At 32.9% G+C, this 21581-nt stretch overlaps 1 protein-coding gene and 1 non-coding gene across 5 annotated transcripts in view; one reads left to right on the forward strand and one right to left on the reverse strand.

The window, feature by feature from the left end:
- The window catches only part of Ptp10D (Protein tyrosine phosphatase 10D), a 59636-nt gene extending 39763 nt beyond the window's left edge, over positions 1–19873 (forward strand). For 2 of the 4 annotated variants that reach the window (XM_076367299.1, XM_076367300.1), the window contains exons 12-21: positions 9–287; positions 1516–1925; positions 2081–2458; positions 3794–3986; positions 4560–4728; positions 4799–5051; positions 5543–5800; positions 6191–6575; positions 8037–8126; positions 9973–19873. In XM_076367299.1, the coding sequence (XP_076223414.1) occupies positions 9–287; positions 1516–1925; positions 2081–2458; positions 3794–3986; positions 4560–4728; positions 4799–5051; positions 5543–5800; positions 6191–6575; positions 8037–8098 (2387 nt within the window). In that variant the 3' untranslated portion in view covers positions 8099–8126; positions 9973–19873. The remainder of the gene's footprint in view (positions 1–8; positions 288–1515; positions 1926–2080; positions 2459–3793; positions 3987–4559; positions 4729–4798; positions 5052–5542; positions 5801–6190; positions 6576–8036; positions 8127–9972) is intronic. The other 2 variants (XM_076367301.1, XM_031972790.2) reach the window with 2 other exon arrangements.
- Positions 19874–20667: 794 nt separating this feature from the next.
- TRNAW-CCA (transfer RNA tryptophan (anticodon CCA)) lies at positions 20668–20739 on the reverse strand. The gene has a single exon. It is a non-coding gene; the product is annotated as a tRNA-Trp (tRNA).
- Between the last annotated feature and the right edge of the window lie 842 nt (positions 20740–21581).

The raw sequence follows: 21581 nt of genomic DNA on the forward strand, positions 1-21581 counted from the left end.
AAATCCAGTGCCGCTAATCCAATCGGAAGTGGTTGTGGTGGTCGATCGAGATCAACCGGACTCCTTGACCTTGAGGTATACACCGACACCTATCCAGTCCTCGATTTTCGATCTGTATCGATTCCGGATTAGCGACGAGAACAACACGACGAAAGAGCGGCTGGTTGACGACACCGACACTAAAGTGACCTTCACTGGCCTAACACCTGGTAAACTCTACAACGTGACGGTTTGGACTGTCAGCGATAACGTGGAGAGCAGACCTCTGCTTAGGCAGGACCGACTTTGTGAGTATTTCGCGTTGACGAAGAACGACTCGCAACACGACTCACGACTTGATTCAATATACGTACATACTTACACTGTTATCCGAAAATCTCTACCAGCCTTTTGTTTGACAATATCAAAAACATTCTCAGAAATATACGCCACATTAAGTAAAATTGAATTTCTCAGATCAGTGTTAAGTAAAATACATCACATACCACGTAAAATTCTTTTCGGTTCAAATGTTTAAGTTCAATTTTTGGAGTACTGTTCGAAATATTTATTTTTCTTTAATCCAAATTTATAGAATTGAATTTTATAAGTAACAATTATTTTATTTTTCAAATATATTTTATAAGATTTAAATAATAAGAATAATAAAGATAATAATAACGATAAAGCAGTTTTCCAATTGTTATTACGAACACACTTATTTTATAATTATTTGCTATTGAAAATTTCATTGTTATATTCATATAAAGTATGGTACATTTTAATGCAGTTTTATAAAATTTTTACCGTTCATATTATGTTTTACATATTTTCCGTCTAGAAATTACTAATTATGTGATAACAATTCCATTCAAATAGAATGAAGAACAAGAAAAATGTTATGTACGAATTTTAATTGATAGACGGTTACGTAGGTTGCCACGCCTTTGAAATATCCGATGACTCTCTAGTAAACGTTACCTCTCACTCATTCTTGGTGTGTCTAATTTGCCGTTCTTCTTGGATAATATACGCGTCTGCAATAGGTCCTATAACGAAGAATTGTTATCTGATTAGGAATTATTCCACCATTAGAGGGAATACTATATTGAACAAGCACGTAAGCGTGATTCACTTAACATTTTGTTTTACATAAAGCTCAGTGTGTCATGTTAAAAACAAAACTCCATGTTTTTAAACATTCGCCACGCAATCTTGTATTATTGCGGCTTGTATAAATCTTGAAACGTACATCGAGACGGTACGTGTGTACACGAAATTCCACTTGAGAACGTGGTATTTCTCAAAATGAGGGTGGAAGCTTGTAATGTTCAATACTACGTATGGTGATGTAATTAACAAACAAACACATGGCTATGAACCAGTAATACTGTAGAAGACAGAAAATATAATATTATAAATTACATTTATATTAATTTTAATTATAAAAATAATTTATAATATTATTAAGTATCAAAGAAATTAGGCTGACCTTCAATAAATAGAATTAATTATAAATTTAAAATTTTCTTCCAGATCCTGAACCCATCACAGCACTCCAGGCTATAGACATTAACGATACCAGAATCACATTGACATGGGATATTCCACGCGGGCAATACGACGGATTCGAAGTTCAATATATAAATACGGAAGGAAACTACATTCAAAACATCACATCGATGAATTTGATTACCATCTCCGATCTGAAACCCCATAGAAACTACACCTTTACACTGATAGTCCGTTCGGGCACAGCGTCTTCTTATCTCAGAGTCTCGAATCCTCTAAGTGCAAGTTTCACCACTAGCGAATCTTATCCTGGAAAAGTTGAAAAATTTCATCCTACCGACATTCAGCCAAGTGACATCAGCTTCGAGTGGTCTCTGCCTAGTCAAGAGCAAAATGGCATCATCAGAAAATACACTATCACCTATGGACTAGAAGTAAGTTTATCTTGATATTGCTGTTCATGTTATTAAAGTTAGCGAACTATTTGAATATTTTACAATGAAATGTTATTATTATTAAATAAAACCGTTATATTTTCATATTTTAAACAGGTGGAACTATAATTTCATTCAAATTATCATGTCCTCAGGGTTCAGCGCATACTCAGATGCAAGACTTCAAGCCAGGCGAGTACCGTGGAGTGATCAAAACTCTCATACCAGGAAAAACCTACATCTTTCGGATCCAAGCTCAAACGAAAATCGGTTTTGGACCTGAAGCGATTTGGAAGCAAAAAATGCCGATTCTTGCGCCACCAAAGCCACCCACTCAAGTGGTGCCAACAGAGGTTTGCAGAAGCAGTATGACGATTCAGATACGCTTCAGGAAAAATTATTTCAGTGAGCAAAATGGCGCAGTTACATCTTACACCATCATCGTGGCCGAGGATGACAGCAAGAACGCGTCTGGCTTAGAAATGCCTAGTTGGAGAGACGTCCAAGCTTACAGTATTTGGCCTCCGTATCAGGTGAGAAATTTTATAGAATTTTAAGTCGGTTATTCGATAGTTTTGAAAATGTAGATATTTGATGTCAGGTATTTCTGGTTAATTTCTCTATATTTCATTTAAAGTTTTCGTTTTTACGATGGTTACGACAAGTGGTTGCTGTTTCTATTTCAACAACAGCTTTCACAGAACCGTACTTTGCAATGAAAAGTAAACATTGTCGAAAAATACCATATTTAAGAAAGTAATTTTAAAATTAAATTTCAGTATTACATCAATATTTATTTAAACGTTACTTCAAACATTAAGTAACATATTCTTGAGTACTTATTGATTTAGTTGTTTTTACGTAAAATACTTGTCGTTCAATCGAAAAGAAATATTCTGTCAAATGAGACCGAATTCAAGACGTCTCGTTTCACGACGCAAGCATGCCAGTTTGTTAACGTATTTTAAAAAATTTCAAATTACATTCATCTAGAAGCTAGAAATTTAGATAATATTTTACATGCGCTATAAAGTGTGTATACTATCATCCAACAGAAACCTGTCAAAATTGAAGTCGGTTAATCGAGGTTCGGTCTGCATTAGGAAATCTTAAAAAAAACTACATTGAATCTTTCATCTTTCCGGATCAAGATGAAGCGATCACGAGCAAATGCGTCATCAGTTAATATCGCAATAGAAATGTGAAATAATTAATGCGGCGATTACGCCGAGTGACTCGTTAACTTGCAAGATCACGGGCGTAGAACGCAAACAGCAAAGAAATACATGCATTCGAAACCACGCATTGGCAATGGTTACATTAGGTACACTTTAGAACGCAATAGTCGGTCGAAGAACGCGCGTGATACAAGTTGTTGAATGAGTTTACAAACCGTTTAGAAACTAAATCGACGATATTTTTATATCAGACTCGTATACATATGAGTAGAAATATGAAAAATAATATGAGAGAAAGTAACTTGTATTCAGTTAAAAAATCGAAAAGAAATCAGTTTCAAGTGCTTGTAACACGCGTGAATAAACAGAGTGAAAGTTGTTAATATGCTGTGAACGTTATTACATTTTATTCTCATTGAGTTTCCACTTTGTTTTACTGTTCGTGAATATGGTCATTTTAAACCATGAACATGCTGCAGGACTTGGTTGAAAAAGCTACTCATTTATTCACACAGGTAATGGATAGTTTTCATTTAGAAACAGGTTTGCTCACAATGGTTGTAGCGATTCTCTAGCATCAAAATGCTTAAATTATTCGACATCTAGCGTTAACAGTTAGGTAGTTTAAGTTTATTGAAAGATAGTAACAGTTTACAGAATATGATGTGTGAAACTGTATTATGTTAACAGGTGATGGAACCTTATTATCCTTTTAAAAATGGCTCCGTAGAAGACTTCACGATCGGCAGTGAGAATTGTGATAACAAAATTGGATACTGCAATGGACCACTGAAGTCCGGTTCAACATATCGGGTGAAAGTTCGCGCTTTTACTGCACCTGATAAATTCACAGATACGAGTTATAGTTTTCCAATTCAAACAGGTGAGAACAATTATGTAACATGCGCTGTATAAGAAGTTTGGTATATTTGAACGTACATTTGACCATTGAAATATGAATTCGAATTTCGGCTTTGTAACCGCTTGTAGTTTATTTTTTATTCTATACTATTTTTATAGTTTATGTTATTTTGTTGGATCCATTTTTAAATTTAAATACTTGGAACTGGTTTGTAATCTATAATATTAATAGAAATTTCAATTTGGAACTGATTATTAAAATCAAGTTCTACTCTCAAATTTTCGAAGTTTCTAAGTTGAAATAAAAGAATTGATATTAAATTTCATCCGTTTTGTGCTTATAAACGTCTAAAATAGAAAAATAGTTACGCTGAAACTTGTAGCAATTAGAATTTTGCTAAATTCATGCCTTGTTATTTCGTATACATGTCTGCCTAAGGATTGCTGCTGGCAGGTAAGGAATTCCTTTACCCATATACCAAAGTTCCATTTGTTTTACATACAATATGTGTATTGCCATCCATCGTGATGATTCAGTTTACATTTAATGTCCTTAATATATCCATCTTGAATTTTATTACCTTCGTTTGCATAGATAAGGATAACACGGCCATTATAGTGGGAGTCACGGTTCCAATAGTGCTTCTACTGACTTTATTGGGTATTGGGTTGTTGGTGAGAAGACGAAGAAGCCAAGGTCGTAAAACGACCGAAACGAGAACAACAGACAATTTATCTTTACCGGACAGCGTAGTTGAGACTAGGTAAATATAATTGAAATACGATTAAAAGAAACAACAGGATAATTGTCTCCACACCCACTTTTACGAACAGTCGACCAATCAAAATCGAGGACTTCTCCGAGCATTACCGTACAATGTCCGCGGATTCCGATTTCCGTTTCTCGGAGGAGTTCGAAGAATTGAAACACGTTGGAAGGGACCAGCCTTGCACAGCGGCAGATTTACCGTGCAACAGACCAAAGAATCGTTTTACGAACATTTTGCCCTACGATCACAGTAGATTTAAGCTCCAGCCTGTGGACGACGAGGAGGGTTCAGACTATATCAACGCTAATTATGTTCCCGTATGTACCACTGCTTGTATTTTTCTAAACCTTTTGAATCTCTATCATTGAAACCTTGAGATAAGTTTATTAATAATATTCATCCTACCATAATATTGTACAATAATATTCATAAAACTGATAATATCTTTTTAATTACTGCGTTTCGAAAAGAATATTTATTTAAATTAAAAAATGCAAATATGTTAGAGAATGCAAAACATTATTATTGTCTTTCATCAACAAAAAATGCAGTATAAGTCTACGTTCTCTCTATACTTTTATATAAAATTAAAATGCTTTTAATCTTCTGTAATTTATACTTATGAAAATAATTTAGAATGTTCGTGAATGAGACCATATGTTTTCATAATATTGTAGATTTTTCATTTTCAATGAAAGGGGTATTAAATTTCGCTGAAAAATAGTGTGACCTGATAATGTAACCCCATAAGTAAGAAATAATAAAATTGTAATAGACTTATTTTCATTATTTTCATCTTCTGTGACAGGGTCACAATTCTCCAAGAGAATTCATTGTTACTCAAGGGCCATTGCATTCAACGCGCGACGACTTCTGGAGAATGGTTTGGGAAAGCAACAGCAGAGCGATTGTAATGTTGACTAGATGTATCGAGAAGGGTAGGGAAAAATGTGATCATTATTGGCCAATGGACACCCTGCCGGTCTATTATGGAGATATTTGTGTCACAATATTGAATGAGACACATTATCCAGACTGGAGTATCACAGAGTTCATGTTGTGTAGAGTAAGTAAATGCAAAATTGAACTCATGAAATACTAAAGTAAATGAAGTTAATAATACTTTTAAAGAGATCTGAATAATTATAATGAAATATAATTTATAATATAAATTAGAATAATCATATAACATTAAATTGTATTATGCCAAATACTGAAAGTCCCAAATCTTTAGTACCTAATTTATTTTAATGAATCAAGTAATACAAAAATTAATAATAATTAAAAACAGTACCTCAAGTTCTATTAAAATTCCGTTTTTTTAAATGTTGTTAATTAAGTAATAATTAAGAAACAATTTGTACGTGATATTTTACATTTATTTAATCAGTTTCGGTTCGGACGTTATCGTTAATGGAATGAAGCTGATTTATAATACAATATCTTTGAATTACAGGGTGACGTGAAGAGGGTGATACAACATTTTCATTTTACAACGTGGCCTGACTTTGGTGTTCCGAGTCCACCTCAAACGTTAGCCAGATTTGTGCGAGCTTTTAGAGAGAAAGTTCGGTCCGATCAGAGGCCGATTGTTGTGCACTGCAGCGCTGGTGTTGGGCGCAGCGGTACCTTCATCACGTTGGACAGAATTCTCCAGCAGATTCTGGTGTCCAAGTATGTCGATATCTTCGGAATTGTCTGGGCAATGAGGAAAGAGCGCGTTTGGATGGTCCAAACGGAGCAACAATACATCTGCATACACCAGTGTCTTCTGGCAGTTTTGGAAGGCCAAGACATGACTGGGCCTCCTCGGGAGATCCATGACAACCAAGGATTCGAAGGTCAGTTCTGTCTCCTGTGGTTACCTCTTGAACTACTCAGACTATTCCTTCCATACAGGACTGTTTAAGTTAACACGTTCGCTGTCAACACTATACATTTCTACTTATCAGAAAGACAAAATTTATTTTTGCGTGCAATTTTATTGAAATCTATAATGTATTTCTTAGAACTGAGGAAGTTAATCTACTTTCTTCATTATATTTCAGATTATATTGCATTTAATGAAATATTCTAGTTATGAGTGTTGTTATCAAAACAAATGGTTGTAGTGAACGTGTTGTATTCGAAAAGTTATGAACGATTTAATTTTTTTATTCTATCTCAGTCAGGCATTTATAAAAAAGGATTGAATATAAGTGTAAGTGGTATTGAATGTGGATCAAATGTGATAAAAATGAATTTAAGTGTAAATTAAAGTGTAAATCTTTCATCATCTTATTTTGTTAGATGCCCTTTTTTATTAATCAAAGTGTCCACAGAGGGAAATTATAGTGTATGAATTACTCCAGAGTGGCACAGTATGGAAGTAAATGCTTTTAACGATTACAAACATGTTAAAAGCGTTTATATAATTATAATAATGTTATATGGTGTTCGTCTAAAATATTAAGAATTATTGAAGTTTGTTCAGTTCTAGATGTAAATATCTGCAATATATCTTGTAACTAAAAAGTAGGAAACATGTGGTGGTGGTGGTGATGGTGGTTTCTAACGCTTGAACAATGGTGACTTTTCACTATCGATAGTTTTATGGTTTTTACTATACCAACGAATTGCAATGTTCTCTCTCTTTCCGATATTTTTGTTACTTTTTCGGTTTAAATATTAATCTATTGTTTTTTATGTTTGTGTGTAAAATGTGGATGCACAAATGAAAAATTCAGAAAAACTGCAATTTTTTTCTTCACATTATAAAATGGTTTGTTATACAAGTAAAATTTTTTAGTTTATTGTATATTTCGGAAGTCGATATTCGAATTTCTCTTATTTTCAGCAATTTCCTTTTTTTTCAATATAAATAATAGCAGATAAGTAAATATATGTCTGAGTTTTGTAAGAATTACTTTTTACCAAAATTTTATCAATTTTACGAATTGACTAACATCTTCTTTGAAAAATATAAAGTCGAAAAAGTGGGGTATAGAGAGAGAATGCTGTATACAATGAAGCTAACATACTTGTAACAAGGTTATTTAAATTATTTAATTACAAATAAAAAATACAAAATGTAAAATATTATGTTTATATTTATTGGTTACATAAATGTGTGTAGCCAGATATGTAAACAGATTTTATAACAAATTAGTACAATAATTGATATCGAAAATCCGCAATACCAAATAGGGGGTATACTATATTTGGTTTTGTATCCCATTGTAAAAATGCTTCTGGTAAATTGTGTCACATCCATACGTAGAAATCACTTCCCTTTTGCAACCTTGTACTTCCTTTGAATCCAGGCAAGAATCGAAGCTCGGTCGAAAACACAAAGAGTCCTGCAGAGGATGAGAAGGAAAGGTGACCTTCGAACTGTGAATCCTGTGGTGATGGTAATTTTGATCCTTGCTTTTTACTTTAAAGCATGTAGCATGTGTCACGTGGCCGGTCATTGATCCATTAGTATGAAACTCGTGACCTTCGTTCATTCATTTCCATTAAACATGTAAACAATTTGATTTTAAAGATAAATTCTTACATTAATCGATATCCTTATTTCAATATGAATGTTTTGCCATTTATATTCAATGAAATTGTTTATTTATAATTTTAAAGTACGACATTTTGAAACACAATAATTAAAATTTATATATAATTAAATTATTTCGAAAATAATAACTTGGAAATAATAAAAAATAATAAATTAGTATGAAATTGATATTTCTTTCATAGCCGTGCAATTTATATTAAAAATCTATAATATCTCAACAATTAGGACTCTATTTTTAATTACCTATATACAGTACCTTTTAATCATTTAGTTTCCGCTTCCTTATCTCGTTGTAAGATATATACATCTCTATATATTTGCTGATTATATTATTCTTACTATTTATAATAATTACGAAACGAATTTAACTTATATACTTCTGTGTGAATTATGTGTGATAATGTTTTCTTTAAATTAGTTAATAAATAGCTTACATGTTTCAACCAAACTCAATCAAATATTTTTTCATTAGAGTAATACTATTCATGTTAATGTACTTATATATCTCCATACTAAAATTTTGAAAATTGAAGTTAATTCCTAGACAGGCAAAATGTTAAAAATTGAAAATTTAAATTTTCTTTTCAAAATTAATTTTCTCAGAAACTGTAGGTGATGGAGAAAAAACGGATTGCATATTCGAATTCAGCATAAGAAATACTATTAAGATCATCCATTAAACCTTCTGTGGCAAAAGGGGAAATAAAATTTGTAGACCAGTATTTAGAATTTTAGTGTTTCATTTAATGGGAACACTTGAATCCATACAACGTCCAATTAAAATTCGGTGTCTAGTAACAATTAAAAAAACTACATTCCCTAATTTCGCACAATTACATCCTTTATTGTCAACCGCTTATTATCGCTTCATGCACACTTTTTAGTCTCTACTACTTTCACAGAACATAACATTTCACGCAATTTACTAACTGCGTCATATTTATTACTAATTTCAATCAGTGCGAATAGTTTAGTCAAAGAGCATGATTTTAATTTCACATCACACTCTTCTTCGGTTAAGTCACACTTATGGCCATGCCCAAATTCTAAAACCGAACAAAATATACCGGTCTTATCTTATAACAATCAAGTTTTAACGAACACGTAAAAAAAGAATGGTCGAGCATAGTCACAATGTGAGCAAAGGACATAGAGCAATGAATAATACTTATTCGTGGGTCTTCAACAATAAACATTCAAATATTGTTGAGTAAGACTCAGTGGGATTATTTCGATCAATATATTTATATTTATACTTATATTTATATTTGTATTGTAGATTTAAACTTTTGCCTATTTAACACATTAAATATCGAACCAGCAGTTGTAGCATAATCAAAGCAATCTGCTTCATAATACAAAAACTAAATACTTAAGATTTATTATACTAATAATTCCTTTAACCTTGTTGAATTTTATACACCTCAAAGAATTTTTACTCATTTAATGTGTTATAAAAAGTGAATTCGCAAATCTAATCAAAGAATCATCCACATATGATAGAATTTTCCTCAAATTTCTCAAACTTCATCCAAAGTTTATGTACATAATCGCATTCATTGAGTTTGATTCAAGCTAATAAACATAATTACATTCTTAGCTGGTCAAGGTGATAATCATAATCGGAGAATAGTGTGTATAACATTTCCCAATGTGACATTCTAACGAGTCTTTCTTCGATTTTGCAGATGACGAAGGAATTGCGGAATCGGGCATGTGATGTTCGAGTGTCTCATTACAGTCTGGGATCAATGAAGAGAATGACTTTTAAGTGGTACCTCGAAAAGGTAGCGTGAAACAAAGGAGACAGTGATATTAAAAAATGACAATTCGAGACAACGTGGAGAATCATCCGTGAAAGTGTTCGATTTCGATGAACCGAAACGTTGTTAAATCAACCGTGGATCCAAGTGATACAGTTTTAGTTTCGTGAAGTTGTATAGCTAGAGTGATGCACGAGCCTAAACAGAACGATGACGAGAAGCGACTGGAATACTCGTTTCGTGTTTCGTATGATCATCGGGGGCAATGTTCAACGGACGAATTACAGTTCTCGACAATAATTATTTATTTCTCTCGAAGCTTCGGTATGAAAATGTCACGCAAATCCGAGGATAACGACCGCCGTTCCACCCGACAGAAATCCTCTACAATTTCCAATCACGGGGGAAGTTACAGTCGAAGTGTAGCAAAAAGGATAGTCCTATCTTTTATATGATAGCTAGATTATGTTAAGTGATCTGATTGTGCTCGGAAAGTATTCAAGAAAGTTTCTTCGGGCGAGCGAGGAGTAATTATTAGACAAAATCGAACAAAGACAAGGAACAATGATCAAATTTTCAATGGAAAAGAAAAAGGAAAAGAAAAAGAAAAAGAAAAAGAAAAAGAAAAAGAAAAAAACCGATCAAAAGAAGAAGCTGTTTACCTTGATGAACGCTAACGATGATTTTTTTTTTATTTGTTTCTTTTTCCTTTCTTTTTGGTTTTTAATAGTTATTTATACACCGAAGAGACGCAGACAACATTTTTGAGCGAAGTCGGCAAATGCGAACAGAAAGAAACGGGTCAGTTGAAGTAGCTAACAGTTTTTTTTATTGGCGTAGCGTGCGCCAGGACTGGATCATCGCCATTTTGTAAATATGAATCGCCCGTATCGACCATTTCGAGCGAGTTACATAGACGGTTTCAGATTTGCTGAACGAATCCGGGACACTTTGATTTCTATGTTTTCACGATTGAGGCCAGCGTTTAGGCGTCCATCGTGATATAGATAACTCCAGGTTGCATATCGTAATGATTGTAACATTGGGTTGCCACGTTTTAATCGAGAGAATTCGATGCGTGACGAAACAATGCAACGATAACTGTGACTCTAACGATCTTCGTGAAAGAGTTGCTGATGGAATCTGAAGATAATCTGAAGATACAATCGTCACATAAATTGAATACAAAATTACTTTATAGATGATTAATGCCATCATAAGTTTAAAACTTTTTAAATTACAGATTGTTTTAAATGGAATTATTCACTATGTAATATTTTTTAGAAATATTCTTCAAGTAAAACAATTTATAACAAAAAATAATTCCTTATATAGAACGCGATAGTTCAGCAATTACTTCAGTATTAATTTATCCAAATCCAGTTTGTTTTATGAAATGTATTTACATGTTTTTAAGATTTTCAAATTAAAAGTTTAAACGTTGCTTATATCAAGTTACACAAATTTAGTTAAAGACGTGTTACATGGACGTATGATGGAGAATATTTTAACTAATTAAGATATTAACACGAATATTAAATACGAAGATAATTAGATTCACTGTACTAGAATCTATAAATAAATAAATTGAAATGATTAAATATGATCTGTTAAGTACCTACATGATCACGTCAAGATACCATAAATAATTTTCACATATTTTTATTTCATTTTTATTCGTGCAACATACTGATAAAGTTTCATTATTCAATTATGTAACACTATATTTAACATATCTATTTTTTCAAGTACTTTGAAGCATATTTGAAGTGGTTATATCCCTTTTACCGATCGAATTTCATGAAAAATGAACAGAAAAAAGTTATCGTTGCGAATCGGATCGCTCTCGTAAGTGACAACCATCCGTCCAAGGGCTGTAGTAGACACTCCAGTTAATAAAACATTACCTAGATTGAGAAAGAGAAAGAGAAGGAAAAAGACGAGAGACGAAGGCTTTCGTCGACCCCCTACCTTTTCACGATAGGAGAATCATGACAGTGGGAACAAGAAACTCGCATCTTCGTAGAAGCCATATCACTTTTCACGAGTATCATTCGACGATCCGTATTAAACGTATTTAATTATTTACAGTTCGTCTCCTCCGAGCGTAGTGCTGGCGTAAGGTTTAACCACTTGCGTTGGAAATGAATTCAGAGATTTGGTAAAGTCTTGCGCGACAAATTTTGTTTTTACCTATTTTACGCTGATATGTACAGCAATTCTGTTTGTTAATCATTCTGTGTAGAGCGATATATTTCGAAACAATCTAATAGGCGTAATGCAACAAGATTATCAATGCGTGAAAGACATCATTGAGAATTTTGCGACAGAAACGTCTCAACGTGCGTGGCACGTCTTTCCAGCGCAAGTGGTTAAAAGTGCAAAGCGGCAAGGAAACTCTTCCGCTCACGGAGTGAGACGGAATATAGAGAATTTTGTTTTCTATCGTTACGTCTCGCTTCATCGTATTCAGGCTCGCTTACGTTGTTTGTTATTGCCGCGTGCCAATAATGGCCATGCGTCGAAAGCCGTGACGGTCCAAGCGTGAGGGAAAGAGTCCCTTTGCCTCTGTGCACTTTTCAACCGTACACGGGTGCTACGCTTGGAAGAGGCTAACTGTATATTACATTCTGATCGAAATGACGATCGCCAAGTTGCTAGTGGCATTGATGTGCATCGGGTGGATCGTTCGTTTGTTGCTATCGTTCCTCAGCATCCATTGTCTCTGAATTTAATTCCCGTTTTCGTGGCCAGTGAATTACTAATTTCTAATTTGATTCTATTTAATTATCTGTTTAAAGAATTATAAACGTTTAGGGACTAAAGGTTACAATGATTTTTAGTATTTTCTTATAGAAGGAAATTTGATTTAATTGTAAACTTCATTATAAAATGTTGTACCGACTGAGTCCTTATTAAAGTTGACTAAATTTCAGAAAATGATTGTGTAGCCTAAATTTACATTTGTACTAGCTTTTTCATACTAGCTACTCTGTTTTTATTATATGAAACGAAACTTTCTTTGTACGACATCTTTAATATCATGTCTATGCAATAAAGTCTTTATTACTTTATTGTCGAATAAATGACACTTTTGTATTATAAGTTTATTTACGTTAATAGAATAAATTCATTTCCGGCAGTGGACATTCAATAAATAGTTAAATGGAATTCCATTTGAATTCGGAACGTAAACAAAATTCGAATTTATAAAAATCGAAAAATATGATTTCAAATATTTTGAAAACCTATTTGAGGAACAGTTCAATATCAAATGACGGAAACATTCATATTGCATAAACAGAATCTGTCGCTTTCAGTGCTATCGACAATACTGTTTTCAACAATTTCAAATTTTCAATTCTTTACATGTTTAAAGAGTCTGTCTACTGTCCTGTCCTTATAAAAGTAAGATTAATGAATTAGAGAGAATTGTTCTTGTGAAACTAAGATCAAACAGCAATGCTCTGACAATTTTTGAAAACAAATTGTCTAACGTACTTAAAAGGTCTACATCATATTACACTATAATTATAAGTATTATAGTGTATATATCATAATTATCTTATATTATAAACGCTGTGTTTGATCGTCTTTTCATGAACACAAATTCAGAAGTTTATTGCTAAAAAATTTTGTGAAAATACGACACGGAATTTCGATATCACGACAATAGTTGGCAGATGGATTAATGGAAGCCACCGACAAGCGATGCAATCGAGCGAATCAGTGAATCCGATCGTCACTTCCGGTATTTAGTGTCAGGTTTTCTCGATACAAGGACGCGTACTTAATTTTCTAATCACGAGGGGAGGTAAAAATTTCAAGTGTTCAAGAACGACCAGGAAAACCGATCAATCTCAGCAGGGTCAAACGAATTCACTCCATCGGGTTTCCTGGATAGCACAGAAAGTCTCTACGCGAGACTCTGAAATTCAACGATACACTGTATTTTTGGAAGAATGTTTGTATATCGCTTATAAAGTACGTGTAAACGAATCCGCAGATTTTTCAATGTTCCGCATGTATCGCGACAAGTCTGTTGTAATTGTATTAGAGACAGGGACGTCCAGCTGATTCGATGACTTTATGGATCCGTTTGTGTTTGTTGCCACTGCAAAATGACACTTGATTTGTGCAGAACTGTGTAAAGAGATATACATAGTTGGTCCGCCTTGAATTTTCAGATTTTCGAAAAAAGGAACAATTGTAAACTTAAATGATCGCGTTCAGTAGAATATTCTATGTCAATGGCTATTTTTTATGAAAATTCATGATACTAACTACACGAGTGTGTTATAGCAACAAAGGAATTTTTCACTGTGGCATCTATTGTATGGTAGCTTGGAACTTTTATATACTGTGGAACCTGTATCTTTCCACTTAATCAGGAAACATATTTTCTACTCAAAGATAACTATGCCATTTTTTTACATAAATTACTTGAAATCGTTTAGGTATGTATTGGTTAATTTTATATTTCACAAGCAAAATTTCAGCTTTTCTTTGCAATTTGAAACACCTAAGCTCTTTTCCAAACTTGCTAGATGTTTCATTGTTCTAAGATTTTTAATGAAATTATTTCTTTATGAATTGTCGTACTTTCTATTCTGTATTGTTTTATTTACCTCTTATAGTTATTTTATATATGCATAATCTGAAGCTGAAGTACTGAATTCACATAAAGTAGAAGCATTTTTTATTCATCTCTGAATCTCTATAGGAATTGTTTTATTATTAGAAATTCATGTAATAAAGGTTCTGTACTTAAAAATTTCACATGATGCTAGAGAAAATGTAATTAGAATCAGTGGCGGACCTTAGCGTATTAAAGATAGCAGGATAAGGAATCGTATATGGCTGATATTATTATCAACGAATATTTTTATAACGCTTTGCGGTAATTCGTGTGAATGACATATTCACTAATGGGATTGCCAATTGACTGCCAAACGCAATAGAGTATTATAGAAAGATAAGCTCTGTGTAATGATATTCAAGGATCTTCTTGTAACCATTTTACTGATGTCGACAAATATGATAGAAGTTTATAAATGTAATATAATAATATTAGGAAACAGAAAGTGGTATCGAACACCAACGATCGATAAAAAAATTGACTGGACAATTGCAGTTTCCAATCCATCGAATTCCTTTGCTATATATTATGCTATACATATATACGCGCATAACCTTCAATGTATTATCGATGTTTTTCGCGCAACAAGTAAATAATTAACAATGATACGAAGACATTGTTTGACCGCTCTCGGTATACTTACGAATGATTCGAAATTCATTCGTATATACTGTTATATCGATACATAGCAATTCTATTGAGTTTAATATTTATTCAAGTGCAACATGGAATCATAAAGGGTAAACACATTAAGAATTTAACCCTCGCTTGCTGTTTAGAATATGAGAATAATTGATATTTGATTGATCTTTCATTCTACAGGAAAAGAGGAACGATCGCTGAGTTAACAAGCAAAGTCGTAATGTGGTCAATAATTATCGTTCAATATTTGGAAAATTCAGCATTTTAACTGATATATTATAGATAAATTATGTGATCCATTTTGTAGAAATATTTATGAAAACACTCTATCTGGATAAAAAGTAAGAAGTAGAATAATACGAAATTGAATTGCATTATGACTTGTAGCAACATGACCTGCCTTGCATGTTCAGAAAAATGGACAAAGAAAATGAAATTAGAAAGAAATATAAGTAAAGTGTGAATCTTAAGCCGATGTAAATTCCTTTAATTTCTAGGCGATGAACTTCTTTTCCTCCACAAGCCGGATTTCAGTGGCAATTAGCGGGTTTTCCGACTACTCGACTGGTTGTCGGTTAATTACACCTACCTACATAATTTTTCTACACATACATTTCGGCGATATTCTTGTGTTTCCAGTTATCTAAGACAATTTGTATTCATGTTTGTGTATTAACATTTACCGTTAATTAAGTCGACAATAACTTATATTTTATGCATTTTATTTGATTACTTTACAATTAGTAGAAATTAATATTTTAACAATTTTATACTCACAAATCCAAAAAATGTTATTCTTATTCATCATCTTGAATATTGCATATAGTTCACGCTCCAGTCTGGTTACTCGTTACATATACATACTTCAAGCGCCAAGGATTATTTTCCGTCCGATTTTGTGTGATATTGGGACAAACTTGACAAAACTGCTGGTTTTATAGTCGCTCGTTTCTAAATGGCTGTACACAATGATACCTTAGAATTGATATGTATCAGTATTTAGGATTGTGTTATAGGAATAGTTCCAGCGCTGCAAATAATTGCATCATTACCAGACGAATCACATTTATTCCGCACATCTATTACACATTTATACCTGAAAAGTGTATTGTACATTTTTCGAGCTTCTCTTCCGCAACGAGCAAATTATCGAGTATTCAATTCTGTAGGATTAAAAACTTTGAGCTGCTTGAGGAAACGTTCGAGGGTTTATTATTTTTAAATTACTTTACTCTGAAACACATTGAACTTTGCCTAACTGTAAGAATGATCAAAATACACTTCGAATGGTATCAAACGTTTCATGATCATATTTGATCGAGTGAGTTCTTTGCGACAATATAAATACTCATTCCATCATGGCGACAAAAGTACATGTACAATTTTTGTAATTTATAATTCCGATATGAACGACGTGAAATATAAGTACACTAATTACATTTCAGTGATTAATCAGATAACAATTTCGCGAGAACGTACAATTTACTCAAAAGGCTGTGAATAAATTACGAAGAGTTTTCATCATTATTGATTATCTTCACTGGCCTTCTTTCGAACGGAATATAATAAAAAATTCCATTAATCAGTTACATCACATTTCTTGTTTTATCATTTGTGGTTAGATGTGAGGGAAGCATTATTCACAGAGCCTTTTGTAAACATCGACGATCGTTGTCTGTAGACCATATGGTCGTAATGAGTATGTTTACGAATTCATACGATCTCGAGTGAATCACCACCCCGAAGGCATTTGAAACAATTCCGCTTTCGTTATATCAGAACATTCGTAACGACACGCACAAGTGATTGATATTGAATAATTAGTCATTATTAATCGTCAATGTAATCAGAGATTTGAAGCTTCTTCGATCCGGCATCAAACAGTTCTACCTGTTGGAGCATTTTAGGTGTGAGCAGACTCTTGAAAGTAGTATACTGATAAATATTTTACTCAATTAGTTATTTGAATACTTGCAATGATTTTGAATTGTCCATTGAAGATTTAATGTTTTTATGTAAACATTGACATCCGTTTCTGGTTTACTTACATACGTATAGACAATGAGCAGTTATTTGTCACTTGGTACCTGTATTTCATTATAAGAATACGTGAAAATAATTGACATCGCGATTATCGTCAATTGTTGACAAATAACAATTTACAAAAATATGTAAGAAAGGGCATTCTGCTGGCACGTGTCAATTTCGTATAATTTCAATCGAATGAAAAAGTTCTCTTACGCTCTATTTCTTTGTAAACACGTAATAACTGTATCATTGAATAATTTCGTTTGATTTCAATCGGATATTAATGACTTTGCGAGATATCAAACAACTGTATTAATTCAGTAATATCAGTACTAAATCTACAAGTATTAGTGTAAACCTTCAATTTACGAATAAAAATTGTACATTTGAAATATGTACTTTTATAATGAACGACGTGCAAGAAGCATCTGCAATATGAATTAAATGTAGAAGTTCGGAAGTATCATAGTTTTCACCTGAAATGATCGACAGTGAGAACTGTGTCATCATTACAAATGTACTTCGATAAATACTACGCAAGTATGCCTATAAAATAACGTGGAAAATAACGAGAACCATAAACTTGTGCAAGAAAACCTATGAACGTGGAAGAACACCGTAATAAGTTTTGTAACGCGAGCAGACCAAGCATTTTGATTTACAGAGTGCTCGATTTTTAACGATGTTAACAATAATAATATTAATATAATAATACTACTATTAATAATAATAATAACAACAGCAGCAGCAGCAACGACAACAACAACAACAACAACAACAACAACAACAACAACAACAACAACAACAACAACAACACTAATAATGAAGAATCAAATATCTGTCACAATCCTCGTAAAGTAGAGTACGTGGGCGAATCTGTCTATTAAAGGTCTGACTGACGTTTCAATAGATTTTTGACGTGATATATTTGTATATTATTAAGAAAATAGGGCACGACAACAATGAAATACGAGTGTTGTGTTTTCGTTACTATAATAATACGTTACTCTGTGATAGATCACTGTTCACCGACGGTGATAGAAAATTCAATGGATGTGATGTTTACGAGGGTCCTTGGTATAATGCGAATGATCAATTAATTTCCATCGCTAAATGGTTCGTGCCAATTGTTTTTTAGTCGATTAATTAAATAAAAATAAGCAATGCCGGGATAAGAATATTGTTGTATCGATATCTCGCAATGGTGTACATAACACGGCACATAGAATAAAAAGATTTGTACGTTTATATTTTTTAAATGGTGCGCTCGGGTCGCTGACATTCATTCGCGTGAAGCGTGCTCGATAGTAACGCTTGCGGTCAATAGAAATTGTCTGTGTAATTGACACCATTTCATTATCGAAATTTACATTCACTATCCCTAGTTCTTTAATGTTGTTTTCCTGGTTATTCTGAAATAACCCCTAATACCGGGGTTAGCATTTACATGTTAATGCGGGTGACATATTCACTATTGTCGAAACTTTAATATGTAGAATCTTCTATGTAAATTCGTATTTGAATTTCTCTCGTACGAAATGAAATTCTCACTGGAAGCTATAAACTTGTTAATAGAAATATGAGGGTGGTTACCTACACAAGGGTTCACGTATTTATCACGGAAAAATGTACCACCCGTTGTGTGACATAACAGTATTATTTGGTACTATGATGTGTTACATTTGGATTGTACTAGTTTCGATGATTTTTACTAATTTTGTATGATCGCAGAGTACGATTGAACATTGAATACTCAGGGAGAAAAAAAATCAATTTCTTGCGAAGTTTCTTTAATAAACGCGACACGAGTTTTTCACCTTTCGTTGATGTTAAACGAATCGGGATCGAATGTACAGCGTTTCGTTGAGCACGTTCCGTTCTGTTCCCGCAAAGAGCAATAATGTTGAGATTTGCACGTGCAAGGAAATCATATGGAACACACAAGCCTACATTTTTCGTTTGTAAATACACTCTTTTGTACCAGCTGCGAGGACGGCCGACCCCGGGATGATTTCACAAATTCGAAATCTGTATAATCGTTCGCCTAAAATTCGTGAAATCATCCGTCCTATACTTGTCGTAATTATATTATGAAATATTACCGATGTATGGTAATGACCATGATATAGCGAGTAAAGTCACGAAGCAAAGCATCGAACTGCGGCATCGATTGACGTTTAATTTTGTACAGCCCTGGCCGAAGTACCCGATCCTTCTATTTTTTTCCTATTTTCATTAACTCGTTGGCCTCGACGCTCTAAATGCGTACGCTTCGACGCTTCTTTGATTTTACGATTATGTTATATCGTGGCTGATACCGTATCCGAAGAATTGTACAGCGTGCAAAGCACGGGGAGACACGGGTTGTCTCACAAAAAAAAGAAAAAAGAAAATTAAATATACATACATAATACAGACGGTTCTTCCAAGAAATTAGTGATTATTTCTTACCATTGCTTTCTGTGATCTATTCCGCTTCCTGAACATTCAATAAATAGTATTACTTATTGACGTCAACTCAATTCTAATTTTTCATTTTACCCGTAGACAGAACTGTAGCTTAATAATGGTTAACTTTCTCAGTGAGTCATAAGTTATGCCATTTATCTTGGATGTTGTATGGTTTCGTAATCAATTTAGATGGACACTTTTGTACGTAGAACGCTCGAAACATTGATTAATGTAAGAAATATGCAGTTCCATTAAAAACAGGTATAGTTACATTTTCGAAATGCATCATTGCGTTATAAAAATAATTTCCTTTATTAAACAAATTATTTTCTTTATTACCTTTATGTGTTGTTTTATTTTCAATTCAAAACCATACAATTAAAAGGACTCATTTTGGACACCCTTTAGTTCGATCCTTACCTTGTATACTGCTTTGACCACTGAGTTCTTATTTCCTTTACAGACTATTATTATATTTGGTTTCTTCAACCAGATTATACAATTTTCGTTTGGACAATATCTATGCTTCTTCCAGTTAGGAGTAATATTGTTCTGATTATTTTCTTTTTTCTGTTTATGGTACGTATAAGAGATTTTTCATAAGTATCTTTTTCCTTAATGGAAATTAAAAAATTGCAGAATTTTATGAACGATTTAAATAGAACAAGTTATATTGTGACAATTTTTTCATATAAATAATTAAATTTACTAACAGTTTGATATTTCTTTCTGCCTAGAATTTTAAGAATACAGATTTACCTATCGTTCTTAACGTTCACAATTGTTTTTATTCATAATATCGATCGTTTTTACTTTAAAAAATAAAGCATACTAAAAGGGTAAGATGAAAAAAAAGAAGTTGACCCCGACGTGATTTGAACACGCAACCTTCTGATCTGGAGTCAGACGCGCTACCGTTGCGCCACGGAGTCTTCGGACGACTCTTCCTTAAAATATATTTTTTTCAGTAAACGTAATCTTCTTCTCATAATATAATTGAAAAATAATCCAAATTTTTAAAAAATTGTACAATATTAAATTTACAAATTATAAATAAATTCACTACTGATTAACCGTTTTAAGTGTTACAATATTTTATAAATACCTAATAAAGATATTTAAATATTCGTTAACTTATCGTATTTCTATTTTACAATAATACAAACTTAAAGTAGACAATATGATTTAAGATGACGTGTATTTAATATATAGAAGTAAAATAACATAATCAAAACAGCTGTCGATGTGAATACGTTAACCGTTTGTACTCGAGAGGCGACTCTTAAGTGCCACTTGATTGAACGCAGCAAAATTATAAAATAAAAAATTCAACATAAAATGTTGAATAAGGTATTACCACATGAAACATAGAAACAAAACAATTGTGCCCCACAGTTTATGCAATATGTTTCTTTATGTAAATTGCAAGTAATATTGTTAATATTTCATCAGAAAGTAATGAGTGTTTGTAATGAAAAATATCGTTGAGTGCAAAGGGTTAATATAATAGCTACATTGTATAAATTAGACACATATTTATGTCTCACTTTTAAGAATGACATCACATCATAGAAGAGGAAGTATTTTTCACGTGTAATTCACCATTTGTGGTGAATTAGTGGTAACCTGTTTCCTTCGTAAACAGGATTTGTGACAATCGGATTTCGGTGAACGCTGTATCAGTAACCAAACATGTTTGTTTAGCTATGACAGCAGAAACGGATGTTGTGGTTTATGAAACCACTGTTTCCTGAAACATTTTGCATATATAGCT

Source organism: Nomia melanderi, chromosome 4, assembly GCF_051020985.1.
Source record: "Nomia melanderi isolate GNS246 chromosome 4, iyNomMela1, whole genome shotgun sequence".
NCBI lineage: Eukaryota > Metazoa > Arthropoda > Insecta > Hymenoptera > Halictidae > Nomia > Nomia melanderi.